This window comes from Aquila chrysaetos, chromosome 16 (genome assembly GCF_900496995.4).
Source record: "Aquila chrysaetos chrysaetos chromosome 16, bAquChr1.4, whole genome shotgun sequence".
NCBI lineage: Eukaryota > Metazoa > Chordata > Aves > Accipitriformes > Accipitridae > Aquila > Aquila chrysaetos.
The window spans coordinates 21,068,589-21,087,303 of NC_044019.1; the positions used below are offsets into that span (position 1 = coordinate 21,068,589).

At 42.6% G+C, this 18,715-nt stretch overlaps 1 protein-coding gene across 5 annotated transcripts in view; it reads right to left on the reverse strand.

The window, feature by feature from the left end:
• The window catches only part of HIPK3 (homeodomain interacting protein kinase 3), a 114,949-nt gene that overhangs the window by 60,806 nt on the left and 35,428 nt on the right, over positions 1–18,715 (reverse strand). For 3 of the 5 annotated variants that reach the window (XM_041129072.1, XM_041129073.1, XM_041129074.1), the window contains one exon: positions 543–1,638. In XM_041129072.1, coding sequence (XP_040985006.1) covers positions 543–1,638 — 1,096 coding nt within the window. Of the gene's footprint in view, positions 1–542; positions 1,639–17,537; positions 17,770–18,331; positions 18,549–18,715 lie in introns of those variants that run through there. The other 2 variants (XM_030038716.2, XM_030038717.2) reach the window with 2 other exon arrangements.

The window sequence follows — 18,715 nt, forward strand, 5'->3', positions numbered from 1 at the left end:
GAAGTTCACTAAGTCCACAGCTGCTGAAGGCACTCAATCAGAATTGAGTTTATAAGAACTAGGCAAAATATTTACAAGTGCTGGAGAAAAACAGAAGGCATTTACATAATCTTTGGCAACAGGATATAAAAATATGGCACTTCTAGTACACTGTCCAGCTGCTTACAGCAAAAAACCCATCATGTTAGGAAGCCACGAAAGGCATCCTAATCAAGCAAGTGAAAGCTAAATTTTTTTTCTATTTTCCTTTTAAAAAGTCTCATCAGAGATCTCAAAATAACAGTAAGCGATGACTTTAGAGTGCAACACAAAACATACTTCTAGAAAAAAATAACACTATAAAAAAATTCAAAGCAAGTATTCACATTAAAAACGGTAACCAACCACTTAATCTTAGCATGGCCTCCATTCTTAGATGGTCCTTACGTTTTCCAAATTATTCTTATTAGTTATCTGGAAGAGTAATTATTTAAGACATTAACTTTAATAAATGCTAAAACCTTGTTCCATTAAAAGTTAAAAACAAAGTAAAAGACACCTACCTGTAATACCGAGATTGTAAATAGGTTGAACAAATAGTCTTTGATACATGGCTGGCAGACCCAAAATCTATTACTTTAACCCGGTAAGGCTGCCGAACAGGATCCACCAACATAATGTTCTCTGGTTTGAGGTCAGCATGGATTAAACCCAGACTTTTTAGTTTTTTCAGTGCAGTGGCCACCTGTTGCAGAATAGGCCGAATTACCTTCAGTTGCAGAGGGCTGAATTTGTTTTGTTTCAGGAAGTCATATAAATTCTGTTCCAACATCTCAAAAACCAGGCAAGTATGGTTACGATGCTGGAAGCATTCATAGGCTCTCACAAAGTTAAATTCATCAGCATTTTCAGTACTCAGTCTCGCTAATATGCTCACTTCTATTTGTCCTTGGCGTGCATACGAAGGATGATTCTTCAAAATTTTGATTGCCACAATCTCATTTGTCCCCCTTTTCCAGCACTTCACTACTTGTCCAAAGGTCCCTCGCCCAAGGAAGTCAAGAACCTCGTAAGTGTTTTTCACAGAGCACAATACCTCATGCTGTACTAACTGGTAATCTCCATCTCCGCTTGTACTACTTTGTTTTGAAGTTGCAGCCGTTGTCACAACCGTCACTGGGTTTCCTACGTTGGTTTGCAACATTGCAGGCAGAATGGACAGTTCATCAACAATCTGCATCGTGCCGTTTTGATTATCCAGCTCTTCGCTCTTACGCTTCAAGCCACATCGCTGGGGTCCTTCCAGGATATCTGATCGGCTTCCTTGCGCCCCAGTCCGAGGTGCCTCTAACTGAGCTTGCTGCGCCTGCGCTGCTAACACTTTTGTAGCACCTGCAATATTTCTTAAAGCAACAGCATTTGACTGCAACAAAAAGTTCTGTCCTCGAGGTCTGTCAAATGGGTTTTTAGTCTGAAAGAAAGTACTAACCCTGTGGGGAGAAATTCCAAAGTTTTTACCATTCACATAGATTTGCGGGTAGGTTTTTTCGTGGTACACACAACTGCTTGGTTCTAGTTTGAGTTTCTTCACACTACAAAAGGCACTTGACTGGGTTTGATAAACATATGGTGGATAGACCAAGACTTGTGAGGCCATACCTACAGAGGGAGAGAGAGAAAAAAAAAAGCGAGTGAGACTTCCCCATTCACATTTCCAAGCTTTGCAGCAGCTTCCTCTTCTCAAAAAATCAGGACACGAGCATATTTTCCAAACGAGCTAGCCTGAAGTTATTTCATATTTAGTTTCTTATGGCCAACAGCAAGGTCCTCGTGCCTTACCAGCGTGCACACTTCAGCAACCAAGGACTGCAGCAGCAGCAGGTTACAGCAGTAAGTGCTTTTGCTGGTTGCACAGGGCAGGACTGAGGTAGTCTGCAGCAGGCCGCTACTCATAATTTTTCAAGTGGGGGAACTACCTTTGTGCTATTAAAAACTCAGCTTTCATTTAAAAACCCCCAGCATTTCGACATACAAAAGGACCATAGTGTTCAGTAACATAAGTTTAATAACCAATTCAAATACTTATCAATGATGATGCAAAATAACTTAAAAGCTCTTAATTGTGAGCCAATGCTACTTGTTACACAAGGTATCTGACCTACTCATCATAAGCACCATCAGGCTTCTAAGAACAGACAGACAAATGACATAACTGTCAAAGCTCGAAGAATTTCACCATGATGAAAGCGAAAGTGATCAAGCCATGTGATGGGACCCAAAATACCTTAGGGGCCTGTGTATGTTCACATAAACAATTACAACTTTCCAGCTAAATTAAGATGTACGTAAGGTAATGCATTCACAAAAGGCAGGTGCTTTCTCTGAGTTATATACTGTCCCATTGCAGAAGTTTGCATATCAGTGACGCAGTTATAGGGGGTAGCGGCACCAATATTTTTTTTTACCCCCCTTCAATTCAGATTTGGAAACTAAGTATTAGCCTCATACTTTCAGATATCCCAATTTCATGAGTTGGGCCATAGAAAACCTGCACTCTAAAGTAACCTGTTAAACTAAGCAAGTATAATGTTCTACAGACCTACAAAATATGTCCCTGATCAAGATAATTTCTGAAAAATAGGCTGATAATTGTAGGTAGAGAACTTATAATGACAGATTTCTCACAGAAAATTTATTTTCAAGTGAATGTGAAGAGAAGGAAAATAATATTTTTCTATATATTTTTTTTCTATTTTCTGCATATATTTTCCATATATTTTTTAATATTTTTTTCTGCCAACACAATTAATTCCTTGCTAAGAGAGAAGTGAAACTTAGAATAAAAGATTATGGATAATTTTAACTTTTGAATTCCCAGTAAGGCTGAGATCAAAATTTCAACCTGATTGACTCCACCTTCCTCGAGGCCATCACATTTTTGAAAGGCTACACCTGTGCAGCCTCTCAGAAAGAACACTTGCACTTCAGAAATCAGTAACAAAGAACAGCTTCGCACAAGAGGAGGTGCTTCGCCAGCCTGGGAAGCCCCCAAGCACAGCAGCTCTGTTCTGCACAACCTGTGTGACGGCGCAGGATTAGTCCCGCTGCCTCCCTGAACTTGTCCCCGACTCAGGACGCTAGCTCTATGGAAAGCAGGGCCACAAGAGCGTCCAGGGTCATGCTCTACACCGTACCTCCCTTCTCCAGGCATGAAGCACAGCGTTGGAGGGAGGATGACAATGGCAGCAGTACCTGGCCCGCCTGTAGGATGAGGAATCTCAATTCCACTTTAAATTGCATAGACCTCACCTCTCGGATGCTGTACCTTCCAGATCTTGTCTCTGCACTGACCCTGCTGGGTTCCCTTCCAGACCTGTCAAACACCAGCCTTAAACTTTTATGTCACGTAATGCTGAATGCAAGAAAAATGCACTGGATGGACCCCAGTGTAAATGACTACAAGGTTTCAGGGAAGTTATGGCTTGTACCAGTCCAATCAGCTCTCAGAGACGAATTGAATACCAATAATACTTTAATTAAATCACTTTTTCATACCAAGCATATGAAGATTCTGGCAATAGGTATTTAAATTGCAGATGATTCACATAAAACTTGAGCCAGACATTGCAATGACTCTGATCAAACGAAAACTAACCAAACGCACAGCATAATCATTCTGAAGCTGTGATTTGATTTATGCAAATTAACATTTAAACATCTTAAGAGCAATTAAAATAATCATACCACCACCTCAGTTTAGCATCCTATAATGTTTTTTGCCCCCGCAGTAGAAGAAAACTTCAAAGCCCTTTCCTTTCCAAAGCCGTTTGCCCACAGCCGGACAATGTAGAAAGCTGGAGACTGCCGACAGCAAGGCGCTCTCACTGCCAAACGTTACGGGACTGCCACTGGCCTCCTGCTCCACACCAAGGATTTAAAACTAACTCTCAATCTCAAAACACAGGCAAAAATTTTCCAAGTTCTTGAATTCTCTCCTATATAACATACCCCACTACAAAGTGCCTGGTACACAGCATAAGCATATTATTGACTATGGGACTTACCCTCTTTTCTATGATTATCATATTTAAATGAATCATTTATCCTGATCACATTACTCAGAGCTCCAAAATCAACCCTCACGGACCACCCCAGAGCACACATACATCCAAGCCTACTCGGAGCTTCCAGTGCCACCTGCACAGCTCAGGCCATGCCAAACCTCCTGTCAGCAGCCTACTGTTCCTCTGGTTCTTCTGGGATGACTCAAATACCAGATTTGCCACATTTACTTCAAAGACACTAAAGTCTCAAAATAGTGGGTTGGGTTTTTTTTCTTAAAATCTTTTCAAGGTTCCTGCTAAAAAAACTCCGCTTGCTTTTTCACCAGAATCCCCACTTACACCACATGCATGTGCACGAGAGAAGACAAACATTCAATTTCAAAAAACTTTTACACTTCAAAAGTAAAGAAACTCTCCCTCTTTTTAAAGTAACGCTACTGTGTTATCCCACAGTTTGCTGACAGGAGAGCTCAGATGCCCAGCATCACCTCTGCGACTCGGAGACAAATATAAAAGCCGAGCAGACCCAGGAGCGTGGCCACACGGCTAAGCCCCAGGGCAGAAACAGGTCCAGCGTGAGCAGCCCAGGCTGTGCTGCCCGACAGCAAGGAGCCTGGACGCCTGAGCCACAGGCAAGAAGCTTGCTAAGCTGCAGCAGCCCCAGCAGGTCCATTCGTCCTGGATCTGCGGTAACCAAACAGCAAATGTCTTGCTTGGTTTAACTTCTGAAGAAGGTATTTGCCTATCTAAGTGTGTTGCCAAAGCTGATAGCATGAAATCTAGATGATTACTTTGAAAAAGCAGTAATAAACCTACACTGCGATTAAGGAGGTTTTCCGAAGACAGGACAACCCAGTGAGGGGGAGAACAGTCCTCTAGCATGGCCAGAGGACCACTCGAATCCTTACCTGAGCCTGTTGGGAACACTGGTGTTCAAAAACATCTAAGTTTTCTATAGCTCATGCTATTCAAACCAGTCCAGGAGGACTGGAAGCACACAGTCCCAGCTTTCTCTTTAACATTAACTTCAGCTGGATGAGAAAAACTACTCTATCATCTTTTGGGGTTTGTCTGTTTCCTACAGGCTTAACTCCATGACCCTGAACTCTGACCACAGTTAACAGCTCTGTTCTCAGATAAGAAGCATTTATTGAGTTATTATGAGAACGTTTTTAGCAACTCCAAGAAAAAAAAAAATTAAGCACTAAATAAAAGAGATGACATACGCTGGGAGAACCACCTTTGATGCAATCATGACAGACTGAACTAAAAAAGTCAAATTTTACTCCAGAAGAGTAAAAATGGTCTTAGAGTTCTTGTACGTGCATCTAACTTCTTACCTTCCCCTAAACACTTCTCTGCTACTCCATTATTTTGTCTTTTTTAAACATATACTTCAAGATGCAATCTCATTTGGAAAAGCTACAGTATCTTCATATAACCAATGAATAAGGTGTTCCCACAAAATGGACACATTAAAATCCTGCAACATCCTACACCTGAGACTGCCTAGAGACCTCTGCCATGCACTCATACGCAGTGCTCAGAAGTCATGTCAGACAGGAGCCCACTCCTTACTATACATTAACATATATGCAACAAAGTACACCAGAACAGCATGTAACTATGCAATACAAGGAGCTGCTGGAGGTCTTTGCTTTGAGAAGCAAAGTTCATTAATAGAATTGATTCCCCACCACCACCCAGATGAAAACCCAGCCCCACACCCAGACAGCAGAGCTGCACAACAAACCTTGAAGAGAAAAGGAAAATACCCCAATACCCTCTACTATAACAGCACGGCCATGTTGCGGGGGCTTTTTTGTTGGGTTGGTGGGGTTTGGTTTTGGGGTTTTTTTTTTTGCTGGAGTTTGTTTTTGGGGTTGTTGGGGGGGAGGTTTGTGGGGTTTGGGTTTGTTTGGGGTTTTTTTCACTATTTTGAGGGATTCAGGTTACAATATAATCCTGTTGATAGCTACACTGGAAAGAGTAAAGAGTTACTGTGTTGCAGGGGTTTGGGGGCTGTGTTTTTTTAAGCAGGTCTTCTGCTAAAAGAGAATACTACCATGTGCATTTTCACCTACCACACAGTGGATCTTTCTCCGCCTCCCCCCCCCCCTTTTCACAAATCATTTCACTGAGCTTATAAATCTTTCTGCAGATTTCTCATCAAGACGACTCCTGCTTCCTCGTACAAACTGAAGCTTGTCAGACTATATCTTCATTAACAAGTCCCGCAGCACAAGAGAAGGATGTGTAGAGCAAAGCAGCTGGTGCTAAAGGAAAGAAAAACCTCATTCTGTGCTCATTTCAGGGAGGTTACTTGAGCCTGAACGCTCATGAGCAGCTGGCACACATCTTCCAGTTAAATTCAATTTAAAATAAAAACTGAATGTATGCACTACAAGACCACTCTGGGATGCAAACCAAAGCAGAGTAAGCAAAACCATCAGAAGATGGACTGAAAATCCCCAGGTGATGTACCACTGGCAGCCTCTGGCTACTCACGTAGCTTCAGACTCAATTTTCAGTTTTAGCTTCAGAGAAGTCTGTCCATTCCCCCTACAGACATTTTTAAGGCCCTCTTCTCCTTCCCCAAGTGCAAGATGACCATCACAACTCAACACCAGCACAGTGACTGCTCCCAGGCAGTGGACACACAAGCTGAAGTTGGCTCTGGAGTTCTCCAGCTTGCTTTGCTCCAATACTGAGGTTGCTGCATCCTGCCTCACCGTGCCAGATGCTGCTAGTGAATACTGCAGGGGATGTGGAAAAGAAAGACTGTCTTGAGACACCTACCAACTATTATTACCTCTAGATAGGCTCCCTTCGAAGGAAAGGAGTCTTCTTGGCTCAAACTTTGAAGCAGAGAGAACTGGGAAGTCTACACTTCGGTTATTAAACATTAAATTATACAAAATGTGTGAATTGTGATCTAAGACTGTGAATTCTGTGCTTCTGAAGAAGGTACGAACAAAGTAATGAAGTACACACATTTTAAATAAGTAAATTTATTGTTTATTCATTTAAATAAATGAATAAATGTTTTCACAAAGTAATGACAATAAACAGGAGGCACTTCACAGTTTACCCCCCCCAGCCAAGCTTCTCTCTACAGAAACTGAACAGAGAACTCAGTGAAATGGAGCACCTCTGGTAATGTGTTGCTAACGTTCACCTAACTGTAACAAAGCTCTTTATTAGATTCTTAAAATTACATCTCCAGCCCTCTCAAGCAGTTCTAGGCAAATTCATAAACACAACCAATTTGGCAGACTGCAACAACCTTGAGAAGCACAGGCTGTTCCAGGCCTGACCACTATTAATAATTAACTATAAATTGACATTTCCTCATGACAGAGTAAGGGCGGGTGTGCAGCAGAGTAACAAGTTAGTAAGACCACGCAGCACAGCTGAAGAAAAATTTTCACACTACACCCTGAATTCTTCCGCAAAATAAACAGCCCCTTTTAACTGCCCCAAGAACTGCAATCACTATGTTGTTGCTGTTGTGGTAAAAGCCCCAGCAGGCAAAGCCTAGCCAGTGGCAGCCACCTAATATTATAGTTACAATTTAACTCAAGAAAACTTGTTTTCCAACTTCTTTCAAGCCTCCATTGGTGAGAACCCGTTCAAACACACACCCTTCTTGCAGTGCAGCTGGACATCAAGGGAGGCCCTCTAAAATACTCAGTAACTTCCAGCAAATACTAAGTGCTACTGCTCAGCTTGTGCAAGTGTTTTATTTACATTATGCATCACTGAAAACACCATAAGGATGCCAACTGTCATTTTTTCCAGGTAAAAAAATTGTTCTTTTTATATTAGATGCCGCCCAACTTTTCAGGTTATTTAGCAAATACAAAGCTGAAGTAGTTGCCCTCTCTTCCCCCCAGAAGAAACTTTATTACTGGTAGTAGCAGCACCTCTATGTTATTGTTTATTTTGGATACGTCGCTGAACAAGCTGTACTGATGTGAGCGCTCTCATACCCATGAACTGTTCACCCTGAGGAATTCCCTTACTCCAGCTGTATGATTCATAACAAAGCACTTGCAACTGAGGTTTCTTGCAATTTATAAAGGACAAAGCATCTACAGAAAGTACAAAGAGTTAAGAGATACAAGCCCAGGGAACACCACCCCCCGGCCACCTTGAAACCAGCTCTGCCAACAGATCTCTGACCCATGGAAGGGAGGGAGTGGAGCAAAGGAGAAAGCACTGAGCAGTTTCAAGTTAACACGTGCCATATGAATTGTTTCCTCGCATAACCACAGAGGCAACTCTGGACATGAACTGCACAGGCACACACAGACTCCACCACAGAGAACAGCGAGATGCAGAGGCAGCTCGGATGCTAGCTCACCGAAGCAGCCAACACCCAGTTCTACGGGTAGCTACCAGAGACCCAGAAGTTTAATGACAATAGCAACGATTACAATCCTTGATTAAAACACATGAGATATTTCAGAGCTCGGGAAATTTTGGCCCATCATACACCAACAAAATTAAGCTAAGCCGATGGTAGTCTTTGCCTGACGTAAAACCTCAGTCCTGCACAGATGAGTTGAGGCTGGAAGGCCAGAGGTTGGTTCCAAGCTTGGAGAGAGTCTTAGTAGGAAGCGAACAATAAAGTGACTCAATTTTGCAGTTGTAAAGTGTAGTTACCACCCACCTAAGAAAAATGTTACAGGGCTGACTTTAGATTTCTGCAACATTTGAGATATTTTTAATCTGACACTACCAATGCTGCATTGATACCAGAAACTGAAAATATAAGTTCGTTTAAGTGTAATGCGAACTAGTCTCAATTGCACCATTGTCTCAATACTTGGAAACAGAACTGATGCCATACACTGAACACAAATGTATTTTACATAAAATATCAGAGCGAACTCCTATGACTCAATGCTGTCATTCGTACCAGTAGCAGTACCAAAGAATACAATTGCTATATTCATATTTTCCACAAATATCAAAAGCTAAATCTTGTGATGCCAATATGACTGCAATCATAGTTAAAAAGACAAATGGAATAATACTTCAAGCATTTATTTTTCCGCTGGGCAAGAAGCTGTTATGCAACTGAAAAGAAAGCACAAGCAGCGCAGTATCGGCCACCAGCCCCGAATGAGAGCACGCTCTCCAAATCAGAATGTGCCACCATCAACACAAACGGTGCATTTCAACCAGCCGGGGCTTCGCCAGCCTAATCTCTTCTTTTAAAAGACTAATTCTTTTTGAACCTGAAAACAGTAGGCACACTGAAATAAAAATCCCTAACAGCGGTGTTTAGGAGAGCCCACACCTTCGAGTTCTGCACGACAGTACAGTGCTGAAGGGATGTATTCAAACTCCTGCTACTGTCTGCCGCTCTTCAATGCAGTAAGGGGGATCAAGATGAGTAGAGAGGTAGGACATAAAACCATGCTTTTTCCATTGCTGTACGTATTCCAAAAGATTCTGCCACCTTCCCTAAAGTAGAAATAAAATTTGATAGAAGGGTTTAGCTCAAACTGCCTGTTGGTAAACCACCTGTTCATATGCTGCTTTAAAAAAAAAAAAAAAAAACAAACAAAAAACCAAACAACTCCCTTAACAAACATGTATGCCATTTTTCTTTCTTATGTCCAGCCATTTTATTTTGATTTCATTGCTCAACTTCGCATTCTTAGTCTGCTGGGCTTTTGTTAGAATTAGAAGCGGAACAACCCAGCTAAGAAATTTATTTAGAAGTTTCATTTTAGAATAGCTCTAGACAATATCAAATGCAGCTCCTGTAAGAATATAAATTTACATGCCTATTTTCATCATTGCTACTTCACCTTCACAGAATGGCTGGCATGCCAGAACATCTGCATGCCCACGAAGGGGTCCTACTTACATAAAGTTGATTCTTCATCAAGTCCTCTAAATTACTCAAGGTGGAGGAGGTTCGTTCAAAATTACCTTTCTCCCTCTTATTATAAAAGATTTTCAGCTGGACAAAGCACACATCAGCAGAGCGATGCAAAATTACTGTTCTCCCCACAGGACTTACACATTAAGTTTGCAACAGCACACACACAAATAGCCTGTTGAGCGCATTAAGTCTGACATGATGTAAAAAATTTGCAAATCAGGGTCTACTGTAGCAAGAGAGCATGATTCAGGAGGTCTACAAAATTGTTGCCTACACATTGAGAACTAGCCAGCAGTAAGTAACATTTGAGTTAAAACCTTCCCCAAATACATGAAAAATCATAATCGCTCTTCCAATACGACCAACAAGAACTTAGTTATCAAGCAGTTACTGAGTTGCCAAGACAGCACACCTAGATCATATTCAATTCCTTCTGCAACAAAAATATTACAGTAAATAAGAACCTTAGCCTTTTTTGTTTTAAATCTGACTTAACTGTAAAAGAATTAAGACATCTAATCTAACACACTTCTCGATTTATCTTTTTCTGCTACAGTTTTCAGGTCAGTTACTTCAGCTACATCCAGTAAGAACTTTCAAACATATACCGACTGAAGTATATATATGTTTGTGTGTGTTTATACACACACACCCTCAGTAAGTATATGTTTGAAAGGGTTTTTTATATATATACACACGAAATGAAAACTCTTCAAAGTCCTAAGTTTTTTTTCAGAATACAAATTCCTTACCTAAAGCTGGTTTTAATATTTTGCTTTTATATAACAGGTGGTTTTCTTTCATTGTAAGCAACAACATCATGAAGATAGCATTGGTTGCTTACTGAAAACAGCTGTATAAATTAGGCATGGCATATGTAGAACAATAAAGAAAGAATGGAGGGAAAAATAGGTGTTCACCACTTCTCTCAGATTTCTAAAGACGTGGAGAAAGCAGCATTTCCTGTGGGCAAAAATCAGTGCATTAGACATGCATATTCTCTCAGAGAAGGCTCAGCCTTTTGCCTCCTAATGAATCAATAACTGTAATAACCCATATTATAATGTTTCCCAAAGCCACAAGTGCAAGAATTTTCTCCCTCTCCCCTATGCAGAGGAACTTATTGATTTAACTATACAGAAAGGTATGCAAAAAGAAAGGCAAGATTACATGCAGCATATGACTCCGCTAGCTAGAACATAACACTGATAAATGGGCGTCAGTTTTTCCTCTGTTGTGCTCCCTTCCATATTTAATAATCTTCCCATTTGTACCATAAACAAACTTTTAACATTCACTCTTGTTTTAATCTTTAAAACAGCGTTTAGACATCTCTTCAAGCGAGTTTTAAAAACAAATTTAGTCTCAAAGACCACTTGTCACAAAGAGCTCCCAAAATATTTCTTGAGAAAAACTCCCACAATGTCCTCCTGCAGGGCTCAGAGCTGACACAGTCAGAGGAAGAAGTTAGCCCACAGCATCATTTCAAAAGCCATGATGAAAAGGTATTAAAAAAACCTCTAGCATCTCACAAAAGCAATCCATTCTTATTAGACTGAATACCAATTATTTCTTGAATCACAAAATAAGTTGATATTAATAGTTAAGGAAAGAGGAGACAGAGCTTTTTTCTTCTCTTAGGAACAAAGCCTGTTCCTTCCAAAGGGCTTCACAACTAAGATCCCAAACACCAAAATTCCTGTATTAAACAGATTCAAGAGCTGAAAAATAAAGATCTTGTGAGGACCTCCTCTACCCCTATAAATAATTGAAATCTTCAAAAACATGCTGTGGAAAAAACTTCTCAACTAGAACAGACAGATCATAGACAAGTAAGCAATTCTAAAAAAAAAACACAAAAAAACCCACAGAATAATTGAAGGGAAAAGGGTAGGAAGCAGCAGATGACCGAAGTTTCTAGGAAAACACAGGAAGGAAGAGGTTTACAAGGCAATGATGCACATTAACAGCTTTTCAGTCAAAAAGGAAGAAAGACATCTTACAAGAAACAAATAAAAAGCCTTCTGGAAATTGTGCAAGTGCCACCAATTGTTGTGTACCAATACAGACAAAACCTGCACCTTAGGGAAGAGGGGAAAAAAATTAATACATTTTATTCAAACTAGCAGAATAAGATAAAGGTTAATACACCATTGTTTGTAAACACTGACAAAGGACCAAAACAAAGTAGTAAACAGAGACTGTGGAAACAGAAGAGAAGAAATGTGTTTTCATATCTACATACGTAAAAGCACATTTACTTTTACAAAAGTAAATTACTAATGTTTCAGATAAAATTGTGCATAAAGATAATTTTTATGAATACCTGATACTAGTAGTTACTCTTATCTTCCAGGGGGAGCTTAAATCCTTAGTAAAAAAAAAAAAGTTTCTTTCCTTCCCTTATAATAAACTTTGTATTGTTTATCATTACTGAAGTTTGTTTTCTCTCTGCACTTTTACATTTATATGACAACGTTCTCATTCACACCTTGAGCCTATGTCAGCTCCTTTCTGTGGGCAGGCACTTGTTTCAGTCTATACCAGCAGGATCGGGGAAAGGTTCAGATGTCAGTTCACATCCAAAGACCTTAGGAAGCAGGCCTGGAGGGATTTGGTCACACTAATAAAAGCAGCAAACATCTTTGCAATGAAGACACTCCAGCCCCACACAAAGCACAGCTGCACCAGTTATTGCAATCCCAACCGAAGTTGTTCTACTGGCAGTTTTCCTGTCCAGGGACCAGTTTTGCTACTTCATTTTACCATGCTTCAAGACAAGGTGAGTACAAGGTGAGGGGATTCACTTCCATCTCACAGTTCACCTTCTAACCAAAAGTCAAGTAAAACTAAAGTAAAACTCCTGAAATAACCCAAAGCAAGTTTTCTCAGGTACTGGATGCCACTTGCCCCAAGGCAAGGCAACAGCCAAGCTTCAGCTTTGCGATAAAAATCTTGTCTCACCCAGCACGTGCTCACCTGCCAATCTCATGCCTTCGAAGTTAAGTGTCCAGTCACATAAAAACAGCTGCAGGACAAAACAGTGTAGTAACCTAAAGGATAGCAGCCTCCAGTACAGAGAAGGGTAAGAAACACTCAGCTCACTGGATTACAGAGTGGTTTCCAACAGGCATGGAAAGCAGCCGTGAGCATCTCTGACCTGCAGCCACACCCTCCTCTTTTAATGATGATGTTAATGGGACTCTGCACAGGTATTAGGACCTGAGTTTTCTTGTCCCTAAATTTTCCACCACTTATTCTGAACGGGTAGTCACTGCGGTGCCGTACATGCTCAGCAAGTAATGTTTATACAAATATGAAGGGATTTTCATTTGACAGTAGCCAACTTTTTACATGAAAAGCATTAATTATACTTAATTTGTAACCTGCTTTAAGAAGCACTAAAATAGTTTTCTAGAACTGTTAAATTATTTTAGCAAGAATGGAAAGAGTCACATGAGTTTAAGATTACTGATTTTAAAAAAATTTTTTTGATGGGAGTGTCACTCATAACATAATCCTCTACATAAGAATCCAATTACTTTTTTAATATTGAGATAGGTGCTGTAGCTTTGATCATACTAAAAACATAAGAAATATTTTCATATATCTGTTTTGTCTTTGGGTATTTCACTGGGTCTTATTTTATTGCTGTGTTTTAGAACTTGAACTTAACATTTTTCTAGGCTTCATCCTGTTACACCCAAATGTATAGGTATTGTAGGGCACAACAGAGCTGGAGAAAAGGACATACTTCCAAAAAGGAGTATTTCCTAACTTTTCCTGAAAACACAAGGTGAAAAAAGACCATACAAGAAGTTCACATAATGCTGGGACTATTAAATACGTGAAGTTAATAACATAGGGAGAGATATTTTGAAGTTAAACTGATTCCAAGTCACTGAATAAGAAAAAAAAAAATCAGAACTAAACTACTTGAACTGACTTGCTTAAAAAACACTCCAGTTATTTGGCTCTTCTTCCATTTTCAAGCAAAATTGCTAAGCTAGAGAGTAACCCCATTTTGTCAGAACGTTACCCACTCTCAAAATTGAAATGGAATATTAAGACACTATATGAAAAAACAAATAGTGACATAATGTGAAAAAAATACTACAAAACTGTACAAAGATTATCCCCAAACTGCATCTAAAAACAAGGCACACACCAATTCTTGCCATCTTTCCCAACATTCACTATATTGAAATAAAAAAAAAGAAGAATGAAGGAGGCGGGGGGGTGAGGACCTACCCTGCAGGAAATACTATGCTATCAAATAAAGTCACAGACTAAAACCCACTTTCACAATTACATGTTGTTCCTCTGCTCATCCATCACTCAAAAGTTAGTGCCTTTGAAGAGAAACAGAGCTTCAATTTCTCTATAAATCTGTAAAAGAGATAGAGGCTCTGAATTAAAATGGTCTGTAAAGGGGGGCAGGGGAAGCCAAGAACAGGTAACAGGATTTTCCAGGCTTTATGCTTCATTATAGGCTATTTCAGGTCAAACAGAGAGTGTCACTGCCTGTATAAGTCAGAGAAAGGTAACCAACCCATTGCTAACCCATTTCATAGCACTAGCTATTGAAAGTTGCTTTAAATATAGTTAACATCGTCATTTCAGGTGCACTGCACACTCATCAGCCATCTCTAACACACTCGTTGCTCGCCCTTGCAAATTTCTTCATATTTGGTTTCACACACAACCCAACCAGTTCTGAAATACAGGTTCAGGTACCTAGAGATCCATCTCATACTCTACCTGAAGAGTGAGCTTTTCTTCCAAGACCTGGATTGAAAGTAATACATTATTTTTCCACTCCATCTCAGATTTTCAGTCAAGAGACTGGAAGAAAAATAGTATTTCAGTGACTTAGGAACAGAGACATTAACTTAGTAAAAGCTCCCCAGCATCGAGCTCAACTCTTACTTCCCTAATTTTCAAAGGCAAGAAAATTTAATAGTCAGACCAGCTGCAAATAAGTATTTGACCAGCTGTGAGTTTACATAACCCATCTACAGGAGCTTCATAGTTTCAATGAAGAAGTGCTAAGGATGTTTTCATCATCAAATTAATCCTATGCCAAGACTTCTGAAATTCTCCTGTAACTGCACTGTAACATCATCAGGGAATTGAAGAAACTCAGAAAACACAGAAAGGTACAAACAAGCTTTTTTGAGGTATGAAAGGTGGATACTATTTCACAAAATTCAACAGTGAACGCGTTAACGGAGGAGCGCTGGCATCACCACGAGGACATCCTACGTCCATGTTTCTTCTTCCCTTGATCAAGTATCACCAGTTGATTATCAGACCTGCTCTACCCAATTCATACTTCTGTTAGTTGATAGAGCAGTCTAACTCAGCTGTAATGCTTCTGCATATGGAATGAAATAGTTATATATTCAGTGAAGCTAGGGCTTGTCTAATAAAAAAAATTAAAAAAGCATAGATGTTCTCTGCTTTTTTCCACGAAGTTCTGTGCAGAACGCAATACTGCCTACAGTAACTATTCTGTATGTGCACAGCAGTCGTATGCCACCTCACAGACCTCCCAGTGCAATAGCAAAATTTAGCTCAACTACAAGAAGTTTTCCTTCTGTATTTAACATTCCTCTGAAATACATGTTCAGCCTCAAATGAGAGCGCTGTGCCTGTTACCAATGCTTTTCTTCCCCCCCCCCCACATGTAAGAAAGCCAACTACAAAATTCCTGTTTCAAAATGCACCGTTTTGTCAAAAGGATCTTTGTTGCTATAATCAGCATACTGGCAGAATGGAAAATACAAGAAAGAGAATATATACTGTTAAAAAGAAAACTATTCTAAAAACAGGAAGAGTGCAATCCCTTAAAATAGCACAGAGAGGTACATCCCGGAACACACAAGCTTGGAGAAGCACAGCCTGACATTCCTACATGTTTCGGTTGGGATTTTCACGAGAATTAAGCGTAGTTAATTCTGTTCTACCCACGAGCTGGTAAGCTAATGCTCTGCCTCTAAAAGTGCTGCTCAGCCTCCCATCCCCTTCAACGGATGAATCAATCCAACAGATGCTTTTTGAAAAATCACCTCCAAAACAACATTTGTTTTGAAGCAACTGCTATAAATTGAAGCACACAACAAGAAAAACAGTACACACAAATTCTAATATTGCTACCAGTTGTGTCAACTTCCTTAAAACGAGTTGAAAGCTCACTCTTCCTCCCCACACCCTGTCTTTGTCTCTGGCATCTCGTTATGCAGGAGCCAGTCTCATTTCCCTGTTTCTGTAGGTAGTTGTCTGAAAGATAGGAGAGAGGAAACATGCAAACACAAAAAACCTGAAACAAAGAAAAATCACAGGCACTGGCAGAGACCGCAGGTCAGCGGCAGCTTCCTGAGCAATTTTTTAATGAAACTTTATTCCGGCTGATAGAATCTCTGATTACAAAGTGTCCTCAAACCCAGAGCGCCACACATCACCACTACAAGCTGAATTAGAGCATCTAGCCAAACAGATCTATGAAAAAAATCATTTACAAGCCCAACCGATGCCACACCCTGAGCAAGCAGCAGAACTCACACAACAACAGAAGTCCCCGGTAATAAGCGCATTAAATGAAAACTCTATCTCATTCCTGTTTTACACTATTATAAACATCATCTCACCGTGCGCTACCATAAATGGTTCGCAGCAGCACAGATAAAGCAGTCACCACTGTTATATCGGTATCAGTTTTCTCCTGGTAAGTCCGTGTTAACACTTCGCTCTATTTATTTGTGATCTCACCATGCCACTTTGTAATACAGTCTTGACCTATTTTCCAGGTGCTTAATTAATCTCTGTGCTGGCTGCCACACTTATTAGACAGTTACTGTGTGAATTTTAAACTTAGTTTACAGAAACCTTTAGCAAATTAACTCTGTTACAGAATTATTGTTATGTCAGAAAGTAAGTCCTCACAGTCCAGCCAGGCTTTTCTACTTTGTGTGAAATCAATCAGAGCATAAACTTTTTGCAAATGATGTAAAGGGAGGTAATACAGGGGGGAAGAAAGTAATCACAGAAATATGCATTGTTGTCAACAACTGCAGCTTTACTTAATGGAACCATCTCTCATGTTAGTAACGCGTTTTCCCACAATTTAAAGATACTAAAGTAACTGAAATAAACAAGGTTATACGCAAGCAGGAAGATGCAAAAACATCAGAATGCCACATAACTTCTGGGAGGGCAAGACTGGGAGTCTCAAAACAACTTACCAAGTTAACAAAAAAGGAAACCATCGCAGTTTTTGGCACTGACATTTTAAGTCAGACGCAACAGTTAGTAACAGAAGTAAAGCCTCAAAAGAAAGATACTTATATATATGTAAGCACATAACACTGACGATTGAGGGCTTAATGTAAATTTAAAAAAAAAAAAAAAAAGAAAAATCACCATTTCCTACAGCGTTAAACACACGCAAACACATCTGCCAGTTTTACAACTGATACCACGATTCATCAGGAACCACAGCAAACCCAGCACAACCCCTGCCGCAATCATTACGTTAAAGCCACCAGCAATGACCCCCTCTGTTTTTACAGAGCTAGTTCTTGGGAACTGACCAAATTTTAAAGCGCCAACTTCCTCTCCAGTTGTTTTTATTGATACCGGCCCCTCAGCACCATTCGCTGCCCCCGTCCCAGCACCAACTTCCCCCGCAGCGCAGAGCGGGGGGGGCCCGCGGGTCTCTTCTCGGGGGTCAGGGCGAGGGACGGCGGTCGGGTCCCGCCGGGGCTACGAGAACCCACCGAGGCGGAGGACCCCGCCGAGAGCAAGACCCGTAACGGGAGGAGCCGCCGCCGCCGCCGCGCCCGGGCAGCACCCGCCGCCGCGGCGCGGGGGAAGCGGCCGCCGCCGGCCGGGCGGCCCGAGCGCACCGTAGAAGGAGGAGGCGGCCGCGGCGCGCCCGGGAAGGGAGCGGGACACCGCCGGAGCCCGCCCGGCCCCACCGCCGACGGCAACGGCCGAGGTGGGCGGCCACGCCTCCCCCCCCACCGGGCGGCGGCGGCCTCGCCCGGCAGCCGGGGCAGCGCCGGCGGGCTCGGGGCGGGCGCTTCCCCGCGCCGGGGAAGGGGAAAACTTCGGGGAGGCGGCGGAGCAGGCGCCGTCGAGGGCGACGGAAAGGGGAAGCGGCGCTGCCCGCCGCCCGCCCCGCGCCGCCGGGCTCCGGCAAGGGCAGCGGCGCGCCGCCCCTGCGCGGCGGCCGGCAGCCGCCGCCGCGCCCCGGCGCCAGGCGCGGGGGTAAGGTCCGCCTCGCCCCGGAGCCCCCCGCGGGAAGGAGGGCGAGAGCCGCCGGCGGAGGCGGCGCCCCAATCCGCCCGCCGGGGACGGCCCCGCTCCTCTCCCGGCCGCTCACCTTCACGGATCGGGCCGCACTGGCGTCCGAGCTGGAGCTGCCGCCGCCGCCGCCGCCGCCCTGGGCATGTCCGGGAGCGCCACGGGGAAGCGCCGCTCCGGCCGGGCTCAGCCCCTCACCCCCGCCGCTCCTGCCGCCGCCGCCTCGGCCGCTGCCATCTTGTCCTGGCGGCTGGGAGGGAAGAGCCCCAGCTCAGCCCGCTCGGCAGCCCGGGCCTCCGCCTCATCTTCCCGGGGAGGGACCCAGCCCGCCCCCGGCCGCCGCCTCCTCCGCCTCCGCCTCCTCCCGCCTCCGCCGCTGCCCTGCCCGCGGCGGCCTAGCGGCGCCCGCCGCCGCCCATCGCCCCGGAGCGGCGGGACGAGGCCCCGCCGAGCGCCGCGGAGG